Source organism: Megalopta genalis, chromosome 1 (assembly GCF_051020955.1).
Source record: "Megalopta genalis isolate 19385.01 chromosome 1, iyMegGena1_principal, whole genome shotgun sequence".
Classification (NCBI taxonomy): domain Eukaryota; kingdom Metazoa; phylum Arthropoda; class Insecta; order Hymenoptera; family Halictidae; genus Megalopta; species Megalopta genalis.
Window position 1 is genome coordinate 30,316,968 of NC_135013.1, and position 25,047 is coordinate 30,342,014.

Consider the following 25,047-nt stretch of genomic DNA (forward strand, 5'->3'; position numbering starts at 1 on the left):
TACTTAGATCACTTATTTTAATTACAACAAAAGTATTTTGTACTCCATTTCGTCCAACCAAATTGTCATTTTTATTTATATATTCGTTCTACGCTTTTAAATAACAAGCATATTTATTCTTATATGTAGTAAAAGTTCAAAGTCATATAAATTTCACTTTATTGCCTGCTGCTTAATATACTTCGGTAGAAAGAATATATCACAAAATAATTGCAAGTCTTTTTTTGCTACAATTCTTCATGATTAGTGGAAGATGATCTTTCGGTGGGGAAGCCCAAAAAGAATGTAGGATACCCCTTCACTTCTCTTTCTCTTGCAACAAAAGCTGAGAAAGAAGAGATACAGTTTCCTATAAAGTAATTTGCCCTTCCAAGAATTGCTAAATCTAAATGGGGAGATGCAGGTAATTCCTGTTTAAAAACTAACACCTACAAAAATATTAAGATATTTTTATATTTATGTAAGTATATGTATATATGTACTATTCTGAGATGTACTGAAAAATGTCTCACCTCCGTACGTGCCAGAGCTTTTGCAAGTTCTTTGATCATATAATTATTATCAGATGACACAAATACTGACTTGATGTCATTACCATTGCGAATCACACGTTTAATATGACGTATTATTACTTCAAATGATGGTAGACACATAGCAGAAGTTGCTTTCCCTCTTTCATTTCGATAACCAAGACATTGAGGTGCAGCAAATAGATTTGGCGTACTGGATATAAATTCACAAGCACGAACCTATAAAAAATATTCTACATTTATATAATATATTGATGATACAAAAACAATAAAAGTGCATACCCAATCAATCCCATTACGTAAATGAATTCCTATGAAAGCCCCTTTTGGTAAAGTTTGTTTTATAAATGCTTTTGCTTTATCAAGCATTTCTGTATTCCATTGAAGACATTTCTGCAATTGTTTATTTTCTAGCTGAATAGGAAAGCTAGCAGGTGCACCAGTAAATGCCAATACTGGCCAACTTATAGCAGGATATTTTTTCTTCCACTGTATAGCTATATCTGTATGATAAACATCATAGTGAAATGGGCCATAAAATTCTGATTTCACGAAATCAATGTTGTAAGTGTCCCAAAAAGGTCCAAATGGATTTCCCTCTTTAGCATTACACGAGTCTCCTTTACCCCGTGCAGAATAACAAAAAGCTAAAAATAATATGTCTCAGAAGAATATCTAATGCTTTCTTTTAAGATCACAAACTTACATACTCTTTCCTTAGGTTGCCATATTCTTGGAGCAATATCTTTCATAAAAGTTTCCATTAACATTGCTTTATGGCAACTTTGGACTTGTGAGACATTAAAATATGTATCAAAAGGAACTTGTATCTAAACAATTAAAAATATTTAATTATGAGCATTCTATTATTTTCTAAAATATTCAAATTAAGCAATTACTAACAGATCTAGTCTCTCCTGTCCTATATTCAACCCATGGTGGTAAAACCAGAGTACGATTTATTGCTTTAGCAAATCCTAAAGCACCTAGAAAGTGATCTGCTTGATTTCCAAATCTTCCTGAAGTGAATAACAAGATAAGTAGCGTAAACAAATCATTATCTATTGTAGAAGATATGATTGCAGTCTAGAGTTCTTGCTATTAGAGTATCAAAATATTCATAATATTCATTACAATCAGATCTTTGTTTTAAGAATACAATATGAGTAAGAGTTCTTAAGTATTTTTGAGTATTCGAGTGTAATAGTAAGGACTCTATTATAAATTAATACAATCTTACCCATACATGGACAGTAAACAATATACCCATTAGTATCAATATCTAAATCTTCACAATATACCTTGTGAAATCTGGTTAATAATAAAACACAGAAGATAATACTAAACATATTGTTCATGATTTCATTTGTTACCATGGTTACATTCATGAAATACTGAATGCACTGAAGAAAAATGTACAGACCGGATTCTGTGTTTTAGTGTGATGCTAAACCACAGTGTGTAACACCGTGCAAGAAACTTAAAAAATAATGAATTATGTATGGGAAACAAATTTCCTACAAATCATCTATTCTCGTATTTATTCGCATACTGTTTGCGAACATTTCATAAAGCAAGGTATGTACATATAATGTAGTTATGTATAAAAAGTTTGTGAGCTGTTCATAAATATATATAATGCCTGTGAACTATACATTAGTGAAGATGCACCTTTGGTGCTATGTATTTATGTGCATGTATATATATTGTACACATATGCAGCAACGCTGGTTTGCTATGTTGCCATATTTTTATTCATTGCCAATGTTAATTTTGAAGAAGAAACATTTTATAATCGAAACAAAAAAATGTTGTAAGAAAAAAATCATATAAAAATCATATAATCATACCATGTATTTCTGGTGAATAAGAATTTTCAGTGAATATTTATGGCACTCTGATTCTAAACAAAGTGCTGCATATACAAGATGTCTCAAGAATGTCTCGCAATCTGGGAATGCGAGGTTCCTGAGATCATTTGAAGTAACCTTTTTCTTAGCGAAAATGCAATTCGTGGCTTTGTTTACAAGTTATTAACGAAAAACACTGACCAATGAGAGGCGAGCTCGGCCGACGCGGGCGGCCTAGCCAACGTGCGCACGAAGCCCAGTTCCGCTCATTGGCTCCGGATTGCGAGACATTTTTGGAACACTCTGTATATATAAGCAGCCGAAAAGTTTGTGACGCAGAACAAGAACCAGCGGTAATTGAATATCTTCAGTAAGATGAAAACATGTCTCGTCCTTATGAAACATCTTCGGAGTATGGGAATCAACGACGAAACAAACATGGTATGCTAAATTTCCTGAATAATTTTGAAATCTTTGGGATGACGTTGACAGCTCAAATTGGTCCCCTTTTATTATATCTTGAAGAAAATCGTAAATTACTTTTAAGAGTTGGCATCGATTGTTCCGGCCGTTACGTGGTATTTGTTTTGACATCTTACTTGTGTAAAGTCTAAACAACACGAGGCGACTTTGATGCTGTCATGTTTGAAATTATAATTACAGTTACTTTCAATCTATAAACAAATTATTCTAGATATGAAAATTTTACAGAGAAATATCGTTTTATTGTTTAAACGAAAGAAAGGTTTGTTTAATTTTGCATGAACAAAAAATGTTCTTAGGTTAGATTTTTAAAATGAATATATTAAGGAAAATATTATTTGATATGTGTTTAACTTGACCATATAAATTTAGGGGATAAAGCTGAGAGTTCTCAATCCGGAAGCTCACGCTTTGACCATGAAGTTCTTGCAAGAGGTGGAGGACAAGTACGACCACCATGGTTAAAAGGCAAAGATATAGGTCACTATTACAGAGACAGAGGAAATGTAGAACGATCACAGAGACAAATTTCAGGTATGAAATTATCTGAATGTATTCAGTGTTAGAATGAAAAAGTATTTGATGGCTCAAAGAAATTTTATAACAAATTATATAATAAGGCATAGTTATAAAATATACTGTATATAGTATATTTGTTATAACAAATTACAAATTTTCTTTAGTTGAATTTTTAAAGTGAATGTATTAGAAAGAAACATTTTTAATGTGAATTTAACTTGATAATATAACTTTAGGGAATAAAGCTGAAAACTCTCAATCTGGAAGTTCAGAATATGAGGGTCATGCAAGAGGTGAAAGACCAGGAAGACCACCATGGTTAAAGGGGAAAGAAATAGGTCTCTATTACAGAGACAGGGCATTGCACAAACAAAGACAAACGTCAGTCATTAGATTACCAAGAAATATTCAACATAACATTGAAAGAGTATTGGATAACTCAAAGGGATTTTATGATAAATTATACAAAAATGTGGCACACACAGACAATTCAGATAGTATATTAGAAAAAAGATATAGCCACATATATGATTCACAGTTCAAAAGAAAGTTTTTAAATATTGTATGTGGTAACATACAAGAAAACATTGAAAAAGCTGTGCTTGGGAAAACAGGATTAGAACGGAATAGTTGTTTAGATGAAGAGTTACTACAGGAATATGAAAGGAAATCATTGTCAGCAGAATATGCGAATATGTTAAATTTTCGATTAAAATTGCCTGCATATCAGAAAAGATTAGAAGTTTTGGAGTTAATAAGAAATAATCAAGTTGTTGTAATAAGTGGTGAGACTGGTGAGTTTATGTATACTACTTACAACTATAACAACGTCTAATTAATGCTATCACATTAAAAATTATTATGATCATATTGTAGGTTGTGGGAAAACAACACAAGTTGTTCAGCTCATATTGGATGACCAAATATTGCAACGCAATGGTAGTATTACTAGAATTATGTGTACTCAACCTAGAAGGATATCTGCAATATCTGTTGCTGAAAGAGTTGCTGCTGAGAGAGCAGAGAAACTTGGAGTATCTGTCGGTTTTCAAATTAGACTTGAACGGTATGTTTTCACATTTTTATTAATTTTTTGTTCATTGTAATATAATATCTTCCCTTTGCTTGTAGAATAATGCCTAGAGAGAGGGGAAGCATAACATTTTGTACTAATGGAATGTTATTGAAATACATGGAACGTGATCCTGCCCTAAATAATATCTCTCATGTTATTTTAGATGAGATTCACGAACGTACAACAGAAAGCGATTTTACTATTGCTTTATTGAAACTAATTATTACGAAAGTAAGTGAAATCAAATTAAGCGCGTATATAAATTTTTTAAAAATATATTCAAAAATTTTATTTTTGTATTACAAAAAACAATTATTTTAGAGACCAGACTTGAAAGTCCTTCTCATGAGTGCCACACTTAATCCTGAAAGTTTTTCAAAATATTATAATGATTGTCCAATGATTCATATCCCAGGTTTCACTTATCCGGTAATAGAACTTTATTTAGAAGATGTGTTAGAAAGTACCCGGTAAGATTTTTTATTGCATTTTTTTCTTGGAAATTTGTAAAGGAAAGGAATTATAATGGAAATTGATTTACAGATTTAGATTTAATAACTATATAGAAAAGAGTAAGGAAGCTAGGACAAAGGCAGATGATGTTTCGAGTTTGTATATTCAAAATGCTGTAGCCTATGTATGTTTAATTTTCATTCTTCGACACTTTTATTCTTGTTTGTGTTAAATTAATTACACATTGTAATTTAGGAAAAGTATCCAGAATATGTGACTGAACAACTTAAGAATGCCAATAGCGAGAAGTTGTCTCTTGAACTCATAGAAAAGTTAATCAAGTACATTTGTAATACAAAACCGCCAGGAGCTATTTTAGTTTTTCTACCTGGTATAAAAGACATTACGTACCTTCATAAAATGTTGACTGGAGTAGAATATCCACGAAGTAAGTAGACTTCAAGCATTTATACTGCTGCTCACATTGTAATATTAATATTTATACAAATATATCTATACGCAGATGAATATGTCATATATCCGCTGCACTCACGCATGCCCACAGTGGACCAAAAGAATATATTTAAAGAACCACCTGAAGGTGTACGGAAAATAATAATTGCGACAAATATTGCCGAAGCATCCATAACAATCGAAGACGTAGTCTACGTGATTGACAGTGGCAAGATGAAGACCTTAAAGTTTGATTTGAGTGAAAACGTCGAAACTTTGAAACCTGAATGGGTATCGTTAGCTAACTCCAAACAAAGAAGGGGTAGGGCGGGCAGGTAAAGTGAAAATAATTAGCACTAATTGATTTCGTTTCATATACATACATCTTTTGTTGCAGAGTAAAGTCTGGCATTTGCTATCACCTTTACACAAGAGCTAGAGAAAGGACATTCGAACAATTTCCATTACCAGAAATGCTTACAACGCGTTTAGAGACGATAATTTTGCAAATAAAAACGCTACAATTAGGGAAAGCTAGTTCTTTCCTAAGTAGTGTCATGGATCCTCCTCATCCAAAAGCTATAGACTTATCTTTAAAATTACTTACATCACTAAATGCATTGGATTGTGAAGAAAACTTGACCCCATTAGGATATCACTTGGCACAATTGCCTGTTGATCCACGAACAGGTGAATTTATTTTATATTTCAATGATGTTGCTAATAAGTTGTTCAAAATATTTTATTTATTATAGGAAAGATGATTATATGGGCAGCGTTATTTTCCTGCGTGGAACCAGTATTCGCGATTGCTGCAAGTCTGTCATTTAAGAATGCATTCTACTGTCCTTTGGAAAAAGAGGATGAAGCAAACCGAAAGAAATTTGAACTCGGTATAAATCAATACAGCGATCACATTGCACTTGCCGAGGCTTTAAGAAGGTTTGAGTATTTTTATAGAAAAAGAAATGCTAGTAATTTCTGCAAGGAGTATTTTCTTTCGTTCAACACTTTGAAGCTCCTTTCTGAAATGAAAACTCAGTTCACGCAATACTTATATGAAATGAAGTTTTTGGAAACTGATAACCCAAGGGATAAGAATGCTAACAGGAATTCTGATAATATTCAGTTGGTGAAAGCGATAGTTTGTGCTGGATTGTATCCGAATGTTGCCACAGTAAGGTATATATGGTTTTCAATTTATCAAAGAACAATTAATTTCATGTTCCTTTAAATACATAATGAATGAATATCACTTTCAGGCTAGCAATGAAGCATGGAGTAATCCTCTATACTTCTGAGGATAATAGAGTTGACATACATCCATCAAGCATAAATCATAAAATTTATCATTGTCCTGGCCGCTACATTACATATTTTACAAAACAACGATCTTCGTCAACATACTTGCTCGATACCACATTTGTAACCGTTCCAATTTTATTATTTGCTGCTGGGAACCAGCAAATAAGTAAGATTCGTGGTTTCTTTGTTTTGTTTATAAATTACATTTATTGAGGCATACCTAATAGTTGTATTTTTTTCATAGCGAAAGGAAACAAGCTTCATTATATCAATTTGACGAGTACTGAAAAGATTGCATGCAGTCTGCAAACTGCGCGACTTATACAGGTATGAATGAATTGAATATTTGTACAGTACAAAATTTGTTCAAAACATATATGTGTACGTACGTTTATTGTAATTATAGAGCCTTCAAAATGAATTTAATAACCTACTAGAGTATAAAGTAACGCACCCGGGAACAGTAGCATGGAATGGCTACGAAGGTGAACTTTTAAAGTAAGTTTTACGTCTTGAACGAATACAATATGGTTATATCAAAATATATTAATATTACTTATCAATTTTAGCGCGATTATAGATTTAGCTTGCCAGGAAGACGTGAAAAACAGCGAAAAATATATAATTTCTAACAAATTTCTAAACCCCTTGTAACTACTGTAATAGAGTGTATTTAAGAATTGTATTTAATCAATAGAATCCTTGGACTGATCTCGTCTACATAATTAAGTTAACTTAAACCTAATTTTAGTAACATTATAAAAGCGATTCCATATTCGAATACGTTATATGACATTTTCCTTGAAAGAAAATATGACGAATATTTATAGAACATTACTCACTTTATGACATAAGTCACCGATGGGACATCGCTTTGCCATATTAAATATCAAGCTTATTATATGTGTATTATATACAAATATATCTATTAAATGTCATGTAAATTGTAGACTTATCAAAGGTCAATGACTGCAAGAGAAACTCAGTAATCGATACCTCAGGCAGCTTATATTAAATCTTGTTTGTTCGTAATTTGACTTTTCTTTCTTTAAATCCTTTTTTCGGACTGAAGGGTAGAACCAGAAGATAGGAAATTATTTTCAATAGAAATTACTAGAACAAGTTTTAGCGTCTATTAAAAGATTGAGAAGCAATGATTACTTGGAAATATTTTTGTTCGACAAAATCTTCCACTTATAATTTTTAAATTACAATTCGTGATCCATCTTATTGCACGAGATAGAAAATATCAAATTTTTGATTTTTGGACACGGGGTAGGAAATTCTGGATGACCGTAGAACACATTTTTTGCGTGATCAGATCAGCGAAGTGGTGGAGAGGGAGGAAAATGGGCAAGTTTCTCCGGCGTGCGATCCTGGCCGAGAGCTCAAAGAGAAAAAGCTTCCCCTCCGCGGCAGTCCGAGCGAGTGTTCGCGCGCCGTCCGTAAAAATGAGCCTGGGGTCTGGCACGAGCTGATAGCCACCGCGGATAGAAGTAAATAGGGGGAAGAGAAAGAGGAATGAGCGAGAAAGAAGGGAGGGTGGACAGGAGGGACGTTCCGGCAATACAGGAGCGGGGCACGTAGCGTCCGATTCAGTCTGCATCCGACCGCCGCGAGTGTCGCGTCGCGAAGCTGTGGTCGATTCATTCGGGGGGGACACGAGGCTCCAGTAACGAGTCAGTCGTGTGCGTGCGAGTGCGCGTGATACGGCACTGCGCTTTCCCTTATCCGGTGTCTAGCGTGCTCACCCCTTACCCCCTATAGTATCTCGTTGGTTTCGAGGCGGGTTGATTGCCGGTCACGAAAACAGAGAGAAGAAGAGAAAAAAAAAACATAGTAGTGAAAAATCACACAGCCCTTGGGGTGTATCGGTGTTAGAGAGACAGACGGACAGACAGAGAAAGAGAGTGGGTCACTGAACGACCGTACGAAGGTAAGAAGAGAGAGAGAAAGAAAAATAAAAGACAGAGAGGGATTTTCGTCGTGACGACGTATATACACGTGCGAAAGCAGAGGAGAGACGTGAACACGCGCGTGCGCACCCGCGTATCTCTCACACACACGCGCGCGCGCACGAGTAACATATACGTATATATATATATATATATATGTATATATATATATATATTGCACGTGTATATATATATATATATACATATATACATATATATATACATAGCTGTATACAGAGGGCGAGAGAGTGAAAAAGGGTGAAAGAGAAAGAGAGAGAGAGAGAGAGAAAGGGGGACGATACGGCGCAGGAAGAGGCAAGAGAGCCAGTGACACCGGGAGGGTCGGGTGTTCCTCGTGCAAAACCGCCACCGGAATATATGTCGTGAGTGTACGGCCGAAGATCCGCGGATAGAGGCCGGCAATAGTGCGTGCGGGGCTTTAACCAGGGAAGACGAAAAAAAACGCAGAGGGACTCCGGGTGAAAAGCAATGCGGGTTCATTGACTGCGCGCCGCGCAATGGCCGCATGTTCGTGGCCGGTGCACAGTGCATGTGTGACAGGAGCTACGAGGAGGAGAACGCCGAGGCCAAAGATACCGGCTAACGTCGAACCCGAGACCCACTGAAATTTTCTTCGGTGCTCCCGGTTGCCGATCGAGGACGGGTTCTCGATCGAAGCTACGATAACGACGAACAACACTGGGAATCTAAAATCCGCTTTTTAGGTGAGAAAAGTCTATACGAACCTTTTTTCAACGACGATACAATTTTATCGTCGCAATTGGTTTTCTTCTCGCGAAAGACTCGCCTCCGTCCAATTCAGATCGATTTATCGCCGATGTATCGATCGCAACCAACCAATTTGAACAATCGGAATCTTCAGAGATTTCGGTCACTTTATAAAAAGTCGAATATCTCGAGAATGCACCCGGCGATTATTAAGATATACGGTACAATTACACGTTTAAATTCGTGTTGATAATTATTTAATCGTATCGATGTAATTATTTGAGTGTCAACGCTTAAGGGTTGAAAGCAATTTTTCAGAGATTTCACAGTGTGTCTTAAACCTTCGGGGATTCTTGTTATCCGGAGATTTCCACGATGGATTGCGGTTACAGCATTAAATCGACTCAATTTTTCATTTTCACGGTGCTCAATGATTAGTATCGCATTCTCGATCGACGCGTTTTTAATTTGAGCTTGAAATCGGGCGAGCTTGTTTGGAGGTTGTCAAGGGCATAGGGCCATTCACTGCAACCGGAGTTTTCTCGTCTGAAGGTTATCTGTACGTTTACCGTGTTGTTTCAAGAATGCATCTTGATTGTGGCACAACTAGTACATTGTCGCTGTTGAAGATGGGTTTGTGGGACGTGTTCTTATCGTCTTCACGATTGCATGTAACGCAACGTTTCTTCGATACTTTCATGGTCGAAAATTGCAACTCTACCGAAAGCGATTTACGCGCGCCGTTTCTGATGATCTTATCGACAACAGATATACGATCGTTAAAAATTTACGGCCGGGAACGACCGACCGAAAGACAGGTACGCCGTTCTTGTAATGACCTTATCATCAAAGTGCTGACCTTACCTACCGTAGATATTACAAGCGTTGTATTTTCATCATAATTCTTAATTAAGGGTTTGTTCCGTCATAATTATAATTTTTATATAATATTTAAATAACATCGAATCGCGCGTTTAGGGATGGAGATCAACGAAATTTGGCACAGGTTGTTTGCATCGTATCTCTCCTCAAAAGAAAATTCACTTTGCTACTTTGCTCGTCAAGTTTCTAATTTCATATCTAATCAAAGAATAACAGACTTTGCCACGAGTCGATGACACTTTATCACCGTGGTCTCTCTGTCTTTATTTCTGTGGTCCGTTTGTCGAAAATAAGCTAAAAATAATATCTAAGCTAAAATAATAAGCTAAATAAAATAAAATAATAAGCTGAAATAATATCTAAGCTAAAAAACAGGGACAGATTGATAGGAAGAAATTCGGATAAGGTTCGCGTAAACACGGCATCAGAGGCTGTTGTCATATGACTAATCCTCTATTCCTTTCTCTTGTCGGTATGAAACTTGCAAGGTATGAAAAGTTGGTGTTCGTTCGTAAAAGATACGCACATGTAATTTGCAAAATGACCCTTGCGATGTTAATTCTACGTGTGTTAATACTATGATGGCGTGTTTATTCGACGGCAACTTATTTCAATTAGGTGTATGTTTGATTTTCAAAGCTCGGGAAACATCGATTACGTCGATATATAGCGCCGAATCGAACAACTTCGCTTTGGAACAGATCCAACAGGCTGGCTTGTATATTCTAATCAAGTAAATCAGGATAAGTACGTGTTTTTGTCGATTGCGAGATAATTAGTCGACGAGGAAGCAGAAAAAAAAGTTAAGTCACACGGCCGCACTGTCAAACGGTCGTTTGCATTGTTTATGTAACGTTTCCTTTGTCCGTGCCAAATTAGTTTCCCCCTACATTGTCGTTCGCTCGCTATCTCCTTCTCTTTCCCTCCTCCCTCTCTCTCTCTTCTTGCTCGTTCAATTGCATGACAATTAGTTTATTCAAGGGAACAAGAATGGTTTCATCCGAGCGCAAACAAATCTCGTTCATAATATTCGAAATAAACAGGCGATGGTATTTGTATGTCAGGAAGTCTACTTTAAAGCGTTCGTGTGTTTGTGAAAAGTATGACCTTGAATATCCTTCAGATTCTTATGATTTTTTTTTACTACTCCAAAGTCATCGTTTACTATTAGTTAAAAAAAAAGGAAAGAAAACGAAACGTTTCTTCAAATTTCCTTTCAACAAATTTGATTTAAGTATGGCGGCTGAATTAATCGACATTCGACTATTTCGATTATCGTTCGATTGTTTCGAGCGATACAAACAAAGATGACGACATCTGACGATAATTCCAAGACGGAAAAATCATTAGAAACGCGCAAGTTCGTTTTGTTTAGAATGCTTCTTCGGCCAAGGTGTAAAGAGATTCGTCGAAGTGTATTTATAAATACCAGATGCAAGTGGCGGATACCTAATCGTCGAGTGGACGATCCATCGAAATTCAAACTCGTAATCTCGTTTGTGGTTATCGAGTGTTCATTGATCTGACGGTTTAATGGACGAGATCGTTGCTCCCGCGATACGAGACGCTACTACACTCGATGAGATAATTGCTCTTAATTATCGTATATTGTCATTGATAAAATGTACGTTGTTGAAGATATTTTTAGTATTACTGCAAACGCAGAGGAGCCTCTACACGATGCAATAGTTCCTACTCGGAAATTATGTATGTATTTCTTCTTTGAACTTACTCGAAATGCTACATATACGTTCTACTTTGTTTCGCCGATATAGGTAAAATAAGTTAGTATATATATACCTTATTGATACGTATCGATGAACAATTTCTCTGATCCATTTTTCAAATCGACCGTCTTCGACGTAAACAAATCTTGAGCTTTCGCGCGCGCGACAGCAAAACGAGGAGCACCAATAAAGTTTCGTACACGCGCTAGTTTATTTAGTTGTTATTCACGATCGCGCACACATGTCGTCGAGACGCGCGGAATTAACGGTACTATTTTCACGAATGTACCATTACCTTCCTCAATGTTCTTGATTTCGATCACAGCGCTGCGATGAGAGTTGTCGACGAGCACCAGCGTCGCGTCACTCATTGGTACTAATTTCACGTTCGAAGGTTGACACGCTTGGCGAAATCGTCACCGAACGGAAATGGAAGGAGACAGCTCCACGGTGGTCTGAAACGCGACAGGTAGAAACAATTGCCAACGAATATTTTCTTACGAAATTCTCGAAATTCGAATCAACCTGTACGACTTGTACCACTACTAACGTTTCAATTTAACCCGAGGCAACTGCATCGAATGTAATTAGGTTAGCGTTTCACCTATTTCGAGAAATGTGACTACACGAGATCGATACCTGAATAATTTTCTTTCAAATAGTCCGCTATGAAAACACTAGTTAAATCCTTAGAGCTTCAATCATTTAAGAGATCAATAATTAACCGAAATAAGACCTGTCGCTTGGTCACGTGTTCTTCCCTTGTGTCACGTGTCCCACTTAACTGGGACGAACTGGAGAAAGATGTAGCGGAACAAACTGAACTCTAAAAGCATTTCGTGTGCACTTGCGCGATCGCACCATTCGTAAAGTTTTAAAGATACAAAATCGTCCCAGTTGCGTTTGACACTCTGCGGAATAATGTAGATCAGCGTGTATTATGCATCATCGGTGGCGATCGTCTTCCCGCGTTGACCGTGAAATTCAAATCTCGCGCTTCGATCTAGTTCGAATCAACTAATTAGGGGCGCGGCGTTCGAGATCCTGCGCGGCGATGACCGGTGTCGTATATACGCCACTCATCCGTGTCTAATGCTTAACAGTTGGCGGGTGAAAATTGGCGCGATGTAAATATGGGACGAGTTCTCATGAGCGCAGCGTATATCCGCTCGATTTACTTCGTCAGCTTCAAACGCAACATGCACGACCATTGCACTCGAGCTCCCCCTGCCTGCTCCCCCCCGGCCCCTCCAAACCCACCCGCCATGTTTGTCTTCGTTCCCGATGCGCGCGAACCACAGTTAAACGGTTAACAAATCTTGCCGATAAATAACAGCCGTTCTAAAGGCTGATTGCCGGCGATTTTGATTATGCAAAGAATTCGGAAGCCAGTCCGGCGGCGTGGCAACCTGCAACTAGAAGTTGGACGAAAATAGGTAACCTATATATTTACGTACATATACCTGTATTTCTGTTTCGCGAAATTGAACCAAATCTCTTTTTCTTTTTTCCACCGATCGAACGGCTCTATGTCGTCGAATCTGCCAAGACGTTGTTTGTTGGAAACGGAGCTTCTTTCGAAACAATAACACGTATCTTTTCGGTTTAGAATAACGTGCGCGCGAGAGAGAAGATATCGCTTATTTGTACTTTGACGGCCGCTGCCACGAGCAAGTGGCTATAGTCCAACACTTTCTATCGCACAGATCAGTCAGGTTTCAAATATTGCTCGGCAAATATTTACAGAAATAAAACCACTTCCGATTACATTAAATTTTTAGGAAACCAGGAGTTATAGTTTCGTTTTCTATATAAGTATTTCCTTTATCAGGAATATTTCTGACTTACGGGTTTAATATACTCGAATTTTTTAGAAAAATGTTTTTTTTTAATCGTTTTTACTAACATTTACGCGTTATATTTTCTTGCATTCTTGTCAAACAAATTTTCTTCGCCGAATTAATTCGCCAATATTTCTTTTGGTTTACAGGGAATGTGCAAAATTATGTTAACACGTACGCAAGAATCAACAATGCTTTCATAAAAGTTTAATTATTGTAGCAATCAGTTGACACAGTTAGCTATGCATATTGGGTCCAATAAGAGGAATAACCGCAGGATTAATTAATATTTCGCGTATGGTAAATGTTTTATAACATTTCCAAAGGTCCTCCTTCCACTGAATCGTTAACACATCCAGCATTTATTATCTAGTTTTCTCAGGATGCTTAGGACAGTTTAATCTTCGCTTGTACCCTCTGTTAGAACACGGGCGTAATCAGAGTCTTCAGGCGCATAAACGTATAGCATTGGAAGAGTCATGGTGGCGAAGTTGTAAGTTAGTAAACATGCAGTCTGTTGGAGCTGGTAAAAGCGGAAGAACGCGGGTTCAGCCTATCTCGACTATCTGCTATCTGCTTTACAATGAAACTGGTCCTATCGTCGGCAACGACTTCCGACTAACTTGTGCCATTGATTCGCTTAGCTCGAGGGGTAGAGAAAAGGGAGGAAAGGGGGAGAAGGCGGCGCAGCGTTGAAAATAACAGTCCCACGGATGAGAAACGTTCGTTCTGTTTTTGCTGGCCTCGTCAACGGTAACGAATTACCCTACCAGACACGATTACCTTCGCCGGTAGCAATAGGCGATCATGAATGAACGGCAGCGTTGTGGCCACAGCCCGCGGATTCGCGGCATTCGTCGTGAGTCGCGAGCCGCGAGCCTGCATTCTACGCGCGAATATCGGATAGGAGGGCAGGAGCACCGATACCGGAACGAAACGCTCGTAATTCTAAACTTATAACACGCATGCTGCTATTAAAATTGACTCGTTGCTGCGTCGAGTCCAGTCCAGTCAAGTTTACTCTATCACGAGCAGACCGAAACTCGATCTTTCCTTTCCCGACAGGATCGAGATTCTTATGGAGCTTTCAACCCTTGCGCGAAAACGTTTGATCACTATATTCACCGGAATCCTGTTAATAACACGTCAACCGCAACGTAGGTCATGTATAGGTAACACAATCTTTTTATCAAACTTGAAAATTTGCTAGGACCGACAAGGTGTAATTGATGTAATAAATCTGATCTTTTATAATAAGTTATTTGGTGTAACCCTCATAGACTCTGGCGTGACAGTCAATATATGTTAATAGGCTTCTCCTTTCGAGGACCTAGAATAAGCTATACAAATAAGCACCTTAGGTAGACGAGGCCTTTAAATATAATAGTACTTAAAAAACTGATCGATCGCCTTTACAAGGCCTAGAAGAAGATATAGTTACGTACGCAGATAAAGCTGAGCGCGAGGCCCGGGTGTTTCTAGGATCGGCAGCGTTCTTTTCTTGTATCGTAGAATCCGTGGCAACTCGGCCGACTAAAATCCTGTTTCTTCTTTTCCAGATAGCGGACGAGAGGAGACGTCTCTGCCTTTCGTAGCCGACCAATCCGGAGATCCAGCGATCGCGGTGTAGTCTCGAACTTGATTACGCTGTCGCGATAAATCATTCGTACCAAAGAGGTCTCTCGGGAGGAGACTCGAGCAAACAACGCCGAAGCAGGGAACGGTTCTCCTCGTTTGCTGCGAAATCATCGAAGTCTCGATTACTCTCTCCTCGTCTACGACGTTGTGTTACCATTTGTCACGCACACACAGGCCATAGCCCACAGTCACAAGCGACGGCGCACGCATTGAAGAGTAGATATAATCCAGACGCGTAGACGGATCCTAGAGTAAACCGCGGACTTAATGCTCGCGACCGGGTGCGATCGTTTCGAATCATCGGCGTCGAATCGCGGTAGCGATAGTAACGCAAGCAGCAGCAGCAGCAGCGATCGCTGGCGAAAATGCACCGTTGCTGACGATCGTCGACGACGCCGGCAGCAGGTCTCACGTCGCGGTGCATCATCTTGTTGCTCGGTCGGGATCGGTTTGAACGTATTTAGGCAGCGGGACAACAGTGCGAATATTATTCAGTACGCGTTTCCCGTCCTGCTCTCGTCAACAGAGCGCGTTGTTCAGCCAGTGGTGTACAGCCAGTGAGCGAAAGATAAGCGGGAGAGGCGGGCAGCTATAACCGGCAACCACACGGTGGACATGATTATTTCAAAGGATCTGTTCCTCTTTGGCGACCAAGATTACCTGCGCCTTCCCAGTAACGAGAAGCGCCAGCCACGGGCAATGGGACAACCAATCATCAATGCTCCCAGGTAAGTCGCCTGCTTTCTCACCGGTTCTATCTCCTCTCTTCTCCTCTGCACAGGTGTTCGATCAAATCATGGAAACTCCGAGCATACCGGAAACATTCTTTAGTTTTTGAATTTATCCCGCTAATAGAATCACTCCGGTCCCAAAGAGAGAAAATATCTGTATTTACAGAGTTCTTCTGGGAAGAGAAATCTTACCTTTGGTAACCTGTCTCAAAAGTTTTCTCATGAAAGAGATTATTTTCAGTATTGCTTTCATAAATGATCATTGAAAATGGTTTCATTAGAGATATACAAGCCATCGCCTAGAATTTATTTAACGATTGTTCTACGGGAAAGAATGCTCGAAGAAAACCACGATCCACAGAATTTATTTAATAAATGTTCTATAGGCAGAATGTTTCCATCATTTTATTCGAACCCTGTTAATACTTCTTCTTTCGATTTGTTATTAATTTGTTATTACACACTTTTTTCATGATTCGTTTTTAAACGCGTTTTATTAATACTTTTTATGATTTTGTCAATCCTGCTGCACCACTCGTTCGCGTTTCCATTCCCTTAACGCTGCCATGATTGAGTAATATTATTGAAAGTTGGAAATTGCGTTAATAAGCGTAACCCGTTCCTAATCATTTCAGAGGATTAAACAACTTTGCATAAATCTTCGGACTAGTCCACCCGTAGGAAAAACAAGACATATCATTAGATTTGAAAACGTTGACAGTTTATCTGTTACCCGGCAATTATATAATTTCACGACAAGAAAGAATCTACGAGAAGGAAAAGTCAGGGATCAGCGGGGAAAAGTTAACATTTTACCTACCGGTGTGATGACTTAATAGTCTTTCAAATATAAAAAAAAAACGTTAACATTTCAGGCAAGCCGCATTCGTACATGGACAAGTTATTCGCTTAATCATTGAACTATCTATTAATAGACTTCCGGTAGCTGAAACGTGTATTACGATTAATAATAATGCCGTGATTTGCATGTCGGCATTTATGCCGTCTTCCGACGCATTTTAATCGCGGTGCAGAGATTGCGCGTTTATACTATCATCTACTTAACTCGAGACGCGAGAAATCATTATTCTCAGTATTTCATTAGACTTTACTCCGTATTAATTATTGCCGCTTTTTGTCGGCAACTCGAGGCTGTTCGTTCTACTTTGATCCGGCAAACGCGAGACGTTGCTTTACTTTCGAACGCAACGTGCATTAGAATAATAGGGACTTTCGACCATAATCAACGCTCCAAAACCGTAATCCCTACCGATCCGTTAAATGAAGAATGCAAAACAAGCTCTAGCTCCCGGCGCCTGGGCAGCGCATTATTTTATTCGCGGAGTTCTAAATTTAACCGTTTCGAATTCGAAGTTGTTGCTCGCGAGTTCTGGACGCGAAGCAGCCCGAAACGCATTTCCGGCTTGCTCGATCAACGAATTCGATGGAATATAAGCGTCCGTTAATTTGTACAGGCGGCCAAATCGCGCCGATTAGATACATCGAAATAAATTAGGACCAGACAAAGAGAACAGAGAACGAAACACCAGCGTAATTAGCGTGGTGGTTTCCGCGCAACGGCTGTTAAATCCCTTATCGCGACTGATAGTCGATGATCTCTTTCGAAAGAACCCCGAGGCGACGCTTAGGTTCCTTATCGTCACCGTCGTAAAAAAAAAATATATCGCTGGCGCGCGTTCTTGGGACAACTCGAAAAGACTCTAGAAAACTCGGAATGTTTTCGTTCGTTCGACGATAGATTTAATAACGCTCGCAGCATTCTTTCTCGATGTTCGAGCTAACGAATCGACGACGTTACCGTCGAACTTTCGAGACTCGTTTCGGAACGATCGCTGAACCTAAAGATACGATTCGCACGTTGAACGAGACGCTGTTTCGCAGAATTTACAAACTGTATCCCGATGTTCGAACGTCCGCGGTTATAATCGCGAGTATGATCGTTGAACTAAGAAGGTTGCCAAAAACTGTTGCACGACGTTTCGGAATGATTGAATCCTTTCAGGAGTCAGTGTTCAATTTATCCGTTTCGAAGTTTTTTTTTTTATAAAGAAGGCAAACATATTCCGTGTCGCAGATGAACATTTCCTCGATGTATCGCGAGTTTTATTGTTAGATTCGCCATTATCGTCGACCACAAAGACTTCCGTTTCAAACGTACGGATAATCGAATTGGTTAGTTCGTTCGATCGAGTAATTTCTGCACAGAGGTTTGAAATCGAGGCCGATCGAGAGCCAGCTGTGCACGTTGCTTCACGCATCGAAATTATCGGCGGCGGTTGGTCGTTGCACCGCGTCACCGTTTTATCGTCCGTTCGTTCCTGCTCGACAAATTTATTTATACGGTTGTTTATCCTGCGGGCGAGATTTAACGAATGTCGACGCGCAGCTCTACTAGCTGTTTGCGTACAAGAATCGCTGTTTGAACGTTCCCCCGTAGTCTTTGTTCTGTCTACCAATTGACGGCCAAACAATGACGAGCGGATTCGTTAAGCCCGCCGCGAGACTCGCGCTTCTTGAAAAATATACGACCCAAGTCTACCAGGCTTTCGCGCGATCGCCAATTCGCCGTCGCGTTTTGCGACGCAGCTCCCGATCGCCGGCTGGATTCTCTCGGTGACTCGGCTTTCTTGTCGGGAACCGTTCACGCGCGATGAACAAGCTAGAAACGGCGGCAAGAAGCACTGAGCCTGATATTATAATTGCTCGACACATTCTTCATCGTGGAAGAAATAATTGGTACACAATCTCCGTATTGCCGTCATTTTCCTTTTTTTCCAATGAACGGCCATAGATCATTCTTTGGACTGTAAGAAGAACGATGTAAGAAAAATCGTGCAATACCACGATCAAACCCGTATTTTGTTGTTCCTAAAAGGCAAAGCAAAACTAGTTGAGCACTCGGTTGTTCTAGTCTTTAATCACGCTCGATGGTTATCATAAATTTGAGTTGTGGTAAATTTTTGTTAGAAATTTAAGCGATGCGAGTGATATAAAATATAATAAATTTGTATTACAAATTAATAGAGATCCGAATATAAATTATAAATTATGATGGATTTTCAGTAGGAGATTAAGTTATGAGCTTTTAGCTAAGTCTTAAGCGAGAATTTTATGGATCGTTTTAATGGATTTAATGGGTTTTTAATAGAAATTCAAATTAATTTCATATTCGAGGATAAAATTAATTGTAAATCTGTGATGAACTTTTAGTATAAATTTGAGTTATCATGTAGCGCTCGCGTAGATTTTCTTCAGGAGTTTCTGTGCATCCTTAAGAATTGCTGGCGATTCTAGAAACACTGAAACGTCATCAATGACAGCTAAAATACTGGAGGTGATTAAAGTTGAAGGCTAGGGATAAGGGGAATGTGTTTTTTAGAACGTCGCGCGCGTGCTCCTCGAAGCCGGAGACACTGAATATTGGTACCGCAAGGTACCATCGAAGAAATCGGGTTTCGAAATCTCGGGATACGGTGATCGATACCGGGAATCGCTTTCGAAACGAAGATCCACGGTGTTGCGCGACGCGGAATGCGCTCCGATCGAAATGCAGTTTATCATTTCCGCGAACCGCGTCGATATACCTTCCGCTTTTCGCGTTCTTCGATCGTCCGGGCCGCGATCCGCTCGGGATCCCGCGATCGGAATTGTTCTCCGAATCCTTCGAATTTTTACGAGGACGAGTTCGTCCGACGAGCGGGAGCAGAGTTTCGCGGGAGCAGCAACAGCGGGATTCGGAGTTTTCGCAGAGCGTCGAGAGCCCGCGCGATTAGCGACTGATTCTTTATCAATGCCTGATAATGGACTGTCTCTTTAAGAACTGTAAATAGATGGAAGAAAGCACGACCTTATCGTCGCCGAGACCCAGGGATACACACGTACATACGTTCTTGTAATTTTTTCGAGGAAGACGTTCGTAAATCACGACCGCGCTTTTGTTTCTCGAGAAACTCCGCCGCTGATAACTTTCCCCTTTATCTGGCCGGGCATTATCAAGCCTACCGCTACCAGCCAATCAATATTCAAACTCGCTCCTGGGTCCCCGCCTGCTTCATCATTATTATTATTATTATTATTTTTCTCCCGCCTTTCTTTCTCTCTCGTTCGGTTATTTTGCTTTTAGACCCGACCTTGGGAACAACCTCGTCGCTTATGCTACGATAATAACGCAACAATAGTAACAATAATCACGAGTTTATTACACACCGAGACGGCGTGTAAATAACACAGATAGAACCCTCCATTGAGCTGCACGAAAACTCGGACTCTTGTACTCCGGTCGTACAAAAATCCATCTAGAAATTCTGTCAATTAACGTTTGCACGGCGGACATTTTTTAATCAGTTACTGCCGTCACAGCTGGATCCATTCGAATCTTTCCCATCCATTTCTATTTATATATTTTTCAACCTCATTTCATTGAAGCTAAGCTTAATCCTCTTATTAGACTCAATGGTAACAGCGAACCGTTAAAAATGGCTTTCACAAAGATAGAAATTAATTGGAACATTTGTAACTCTGGGTCGAAATGGGCTCGGCATCGACATTCGAGAGATTGATTAAAGAACAGTCTTGTTCGTCGAGCAGATTTTCCGTACGAAAATCGAGATGCGTTTCCCATAAAAAACGAGGGAACAAAATATAGTACTTGTATATTTCTAGTCTCTATTATTTTTTATATGGCAGTATACAAATATATAATATGCTGTTGAGTCTCTTTTTTTAAATGTACAGGGTGCCTCAGCTAAAAGAGGCCACCTAGGTTGCCGTGAATAATTATCAATTCAAAGTAACTTTCACATTTGCACTGATATTTAAACAGAAACCAAGAGAAGAACTACATATATTCATATCGCTCTCGAATATTTTTGATACAGCAATGTACAAAATGCGACGTTTTCGTTAAGATTTCGTTCGAATATCGCAAAAGATCGTAAAAGCAGCATCGCGAGAGCCCACGATTATTCGCACCGCCGAATGAATGGCCGAAACGCTTGGAAATCGTAGCGGCGCTACGATGGCCGGCAGCGTAGAAAGGGGATTGATAACAGGAACCGCAGAAGATCCGCGGATGAAAAATGTTCTTAGAAACGGTGGGAAAAGTAGCAAGAACCGTGTCCGGGCAGGTTTTCCTTCCTCCGCCGTGGTCCGTTCACCAGGTGGCAAGAACGCGAGAGTTGACGGCGAAGTCGGCAGAAACGCACGCGGCCGGTTCTCGTCCGATCGCCTCCAGTGGGTCACGCATGGGAAACTGGAACGGTCTCATCGAGACCGAGGCGGAAGACTCGATTTTTCACCGGAGGAGAAACCACCGATTTTTCTTTCGATAGGCCGTTTCTAGGTTACGGAGGCGTGTGTGTTGCGTGGAGATGCGCCGGCCAGCCGATGGGAACGGCCGGATCGTTAGAAATCCTTTCGCGTCGCCGCTGTTCGTTTTGTCTTCGGTTATTCGGATCGCGGGAAACCCGGACAAGCTCTCGATCCTGTCCGCGGGTCTCGTTCCTTTTTCCTTGCCCCGGTATCGGGCCGGGAAATTGGAGCGCGTGCGCGCCGCAGCTGGGTCGAACGGGTCATTAGCTGATTGATAGGGAAAAGAGTCGACGGACACAGGCTTAATGGATATTAGACGTTCGACGTTTCCGGGTCCGGTGGAAAGCCGTTTATTAGACGATAGTGGATTTCGAGGTCTCGCCAGTGTCAGAGAAACTTAGCCTGCCGTAGCTTCCTCGCGATGATTGTCCTGAACGTCGGCTGCATTTCGCCTTCGCGAACTTCGCTCCGTAACCTCTTGTACACCCATCCTCTGAATCGTATAGATTTTATTAACCATACCCATGCAGTTACTTCCTATAAGTTCTTGGAAAGTCATTTATTTATTTATTTATTTAGTACTAATGAGTGTAGCCCTTTATACATACATGATGTCCCAAAAATGTCTCGCAATCCGGAAAGGGGTGATTCCTGACGTCATTTGAAGTAACTTTTTTCTTAGCGAGAATGTAATCCGCGGCTTTGTTTACGAGTTATTAACGAAAAACGGTGATCAATGAGAGGCGAGAGGCGGGCCCAGCCAATGAGCCGAATTGGCCATTGAGCCGCCTCGCGCCAGCCGAGCTCGCCTCCTATTAGTCACTGTTTTTTTTTAATAACTCGTAAACAAAGCCGCGGATTGCATTTCCGCTAAGGAGAAAGTTATTTCAAATGACCTCAGGGACCCTCTAATTTTCGATTGCGAGACATTTTTGGGACACACCGTATATACAAATTCGTGAATATATGAAAGTACGTACAGGAAACGAACGGGAACGATATTGTACGAGATGGTAAAAAAGTACTAGCACAGCTAGTATAAGCATTCGAAAATGTCTGAAATTTACGATCACGTCCCACAAAAATTTTTAATCGAAATAGGAACATTCGTTGCAAGACAAAAATCCTTATTCCATTCGCGACGAGTGTACTCGTCGTTCGCAGCTTAATTGGACGAGGGTGGCTTTTCGAAAACAGACTCTCCCGTGGTCGGATAGAAAACGAAGTAAAAGTCAACGGGACAAATTGCACTGTCACCAGCTAATCCGACGAAGGAGCACGTTCATCGGCTGTTAGTATGCTAATGCGCGCGAGTAAACGACGGAATAATTTCGGTGATCGGGGGACAGAAAATTTGAGAGGTCCCTTTGACCGGTCCGGACAGTTGTTTGCGGAGCCAATGGAGATCTCCGGCTCTCGTCGAGGAGAGATGTGTTTGGTCTCCGGGGTGCAATTTTCGCGGCCGTGCACGAATACGAGAGGGGCCCGTAAGCGGGACAGTGGCCGGTGTATCTTTAGACGCGGAGGAATTGCATAAAACGCACGCGAACGGTCCCTCCTTTGCCCCGTTCCCCAAGCGAAAAAGAAAGGAGATCGTGTTTTGAATGCGACGCCGCAAGAAGTAACACCGCGGCGAGAGAAACCCAGTTATCGAGAGACTTTTATGGAGGTGCTCGCGACTCTGAGCCGAGCCGAACCGAGCGGAGCGGAGCGAAGCCGAGCGGAGCAGAGCAGAGCGGAGCAGAGCCGAACGGAGCAGTGCGAAACGGACACGTTTTCCTTCGGAACGCGTGAATTCCTCGCTCGTCCAGATGCTTTTATCGCGTTAAAAGCCCGGTTTCCACCGGCCCGGACGCTGATCAATCGAGATATCCCGCGGAATTGCTCGATCCGTCCTGATATATATGCTCGGACTCGAGCAGGGATTCGACCAGTCGATCGAGGCTCTGACTAATTCCGTCCAGTGATTCACTCGGATCGAACTCGATCGCGCTGCGAAACCGATCTCCCGAGACTCGCCGAGAATTTGTTGGATAGGATTATCGGTGCTCGTCGGATCTCCACGCAAATGAACGCGGTCGCCGTGGCGGATTTTTAATCGTCAAAATAGATTAGTCGGCGATAATCGGCGGCAGATCGCAAGAGAAAGCGGCTCGGTTAAGGGTGTCACCGGCATACTGAAATATTCAGTCATCCGTCTCTGCATCGGAATCGTCGGACAGCGAGAACGTCGCCCGCGAGATTCCTTCCGCTTTAAATGCAACTTTGATTAGCGCGGCCCAGAAAGTGTCTTTTCGGTAGCTTTCAAATTGCACGCGAAACGTCTCGTAAATTCGCGTGCGTCGTTTTTCAGGTTCGTACACGGGAACGTTTTTTTAAATACGGTATAACGCGAACTTCCCGTTCTTTTTGGGGACAGGTGTTACGCAGCTGTTGCACAATTTACGAGATTTTCACGTGGCTGATCTTCGCGATAAAAATTGACTGCACAGAGGAACGGCGAAATTATTCTTCACCCGTATGGGGTAACAGAACATCGTCGTAAATATTTCTCGCTTGTTGCCGTATTTCTTCGTTGTAACATTTGTCGCTGCTTGAACGTTCGTGTAAATAAATAAATTATTATTATTATCTCTAAAACAAATATTTGCGGTTTTCGAGTCGGCTGGAAATTTAACCCAAGCTACTTACGCTACTACTCTGAAATAATAATTTCTCTCAGACTACAAGAACCGACGATTTCTGACGATATCACCAAATATTTACTGAAAGAGATTGAGGTCACAAAATCTTTTTATTCTTAAGATGTTAAGATTAATTGACGTTTGCAAGTGCAAAGCATCAGCGGCGATTAATACGCAGAAAATTCGGCGGGGATCGCGAAAAATCTTGCGAGACACTATGAAACGCATCGTGGATAGTAACTATGAACGTGTGTTCACGATGCGAACTTACGGGACGACCTAGTGGAAATCGCGTGGCCGAGGGAACGGTACGAAATTGTACCGCGACGGTTGTTGCTCTCGGCTCTTGGATATTTCGCTTCGAAGTGGAACGAAAAAAGGAGCTTGAAGGCCCGGTGTTCCAGCGTCGTGGCCGACGACGACGGTGAGATGAAATCGAGGACGGTGCACGCAGGCAACCGTGCCATTAAGTAGATTGAATATTACCCTATATTCGGTAGACGCAATCAATAGCCTAGAAAAATGCGCTATTCTCCTTCGCAGCGTGCCGCGGCCTTGAATCCCCTATCAGCTTCGCGTCTAATTTACCGCGGAATGACGAGTATAAAGTGTGCACACGCGACCGTGTAACGCATGCCCCATCCTAGTTTCTCTGCTAGCAGAGAGACAGAGAGAGAGAGAGAGAGAGAGAGAGAGAGAGAGAGAGAGAGAGACGCCACGTTCGTTCCTTTCCGCGCCGTGAATCCGTTCCTGTTCGCCTACAACGGCCATGGGAAACGTTCTTTGCTCTACGGGGCACCATTCAGGGAACCAGGGATCAAGTCCTTGATCTTGCTTGGGCAGTTCAATTTTAGGCATCGC

At 40.7% G+C, this 25,047-nt stretch overlaps 3 protein-coding genes across 5 annotated transcripts in view; 2 read left to right on the top strand and 1 right to left on the bottom strand.

Moving 5' to 3' along the window:
• Positions 1 to 47: 47 nt before the first annotated feature.
• Positions 48 to 1,933, bottom strand: O-fut1 (O-fucosyltransferase 1). Its single transcript, XM_033466145.2, has 6 exons — positions 1,771 to 1,933; positions 1,434 to 1,549; positions 1,237 to 1,360; positions 813 to 1,177; positions 513 to 749; positions 48 to 428 (listed from the first exon to the last, which is right to left on the bottom strand). Exons 1-6 carry the CDS (start codon positions 1,916 to 1,918, stop codon positions 228 to 230), a joined length of 1,191 nt encoding a protein of 396 aa, XP_033322036.1. The 5' UTR covers positions 1,919 to 1,933; the 3' UTR covers positions 48 to 227.
• A 703-nt stretch (positions 1,934 to 2,636) lies between these two features.
• Positions 2,637 to 7,700, top strand: LOC117218070 (ATP-dependent DNA/RNA helicase DHX36). 2 transcript variants are annotated; one of them, XM_033466137.2, is made up of 15 exons: positions 2,637 to 2,821; positions 3,236 to 3,397; positions 3,619 to 4,176; positions 4,259 to 4,448; positions 4,514 to 4,688; positions 4,779 to 4,927; positions 5,001 to 5,094; positions 5,166 to 5,358; positions 5,434 to 5,698; positions 5,761 to 6,053; positions 6,119 to 6,545; positions 6,626 to 6,834; positions 6,913 to 6,995; positions 7,075 to 7,166; positions 7,238 to 7,700. In XM_033466137.2, exons 1-15 carry the CDS (start codon positions 2,764 to 2,766, stop codon positions 7,320 to 7,322), a joined length of 3,033 nt encoding a protein of 1,010 aa, XP_033322028.2. In that variant the 5' UTR covers positions 2,637 to 2,763; the 3' UTR covers positions 7,323 to 7,700. The 2 variants fall into 2 exon arrangements, with proteins under 2 accessions (XP_033322028.2, XP_033322030.2); XM_033466139.2 differs by lacking the exon at positions 2,637 to 2,821 and adding an exon at positions 2,923 to 3,125.
• A 550-nt stretch (positions 7,701 to 8,250) lies between these two features.
• E23 (ABC transporter G family member E23) overlaps positions 8,251 to 25,047 on the top strand; it is a 250,038-nt gene continuing 233,241 nt past the window's right edge. Inside the window, exons 1-3 of one of the 2 annotated variants that reach the window (XM_076525289.1) lie at positions 8,251 to 8,604; positions 8,851 to 9,348; positions 15,362 to 16,168. In XM_076525289.1, coding sequence (XP_076381404.1) covers positions 16,056 to 16,168 — 113 coding nt within the window. In that variant the 5' untranslated portion in view covers positions 8,251 to 8,604; positions 8,851 to 9,348; positions 15,362 to 16,055. The remainder of the gene's footprint in view (positions 8,605 to 8,850; positions 9,349 to 15,361; positions 16,169 to 25,047) is intronic. The other variant, XM_076525293.1, reaches the window with a different exon arrangement.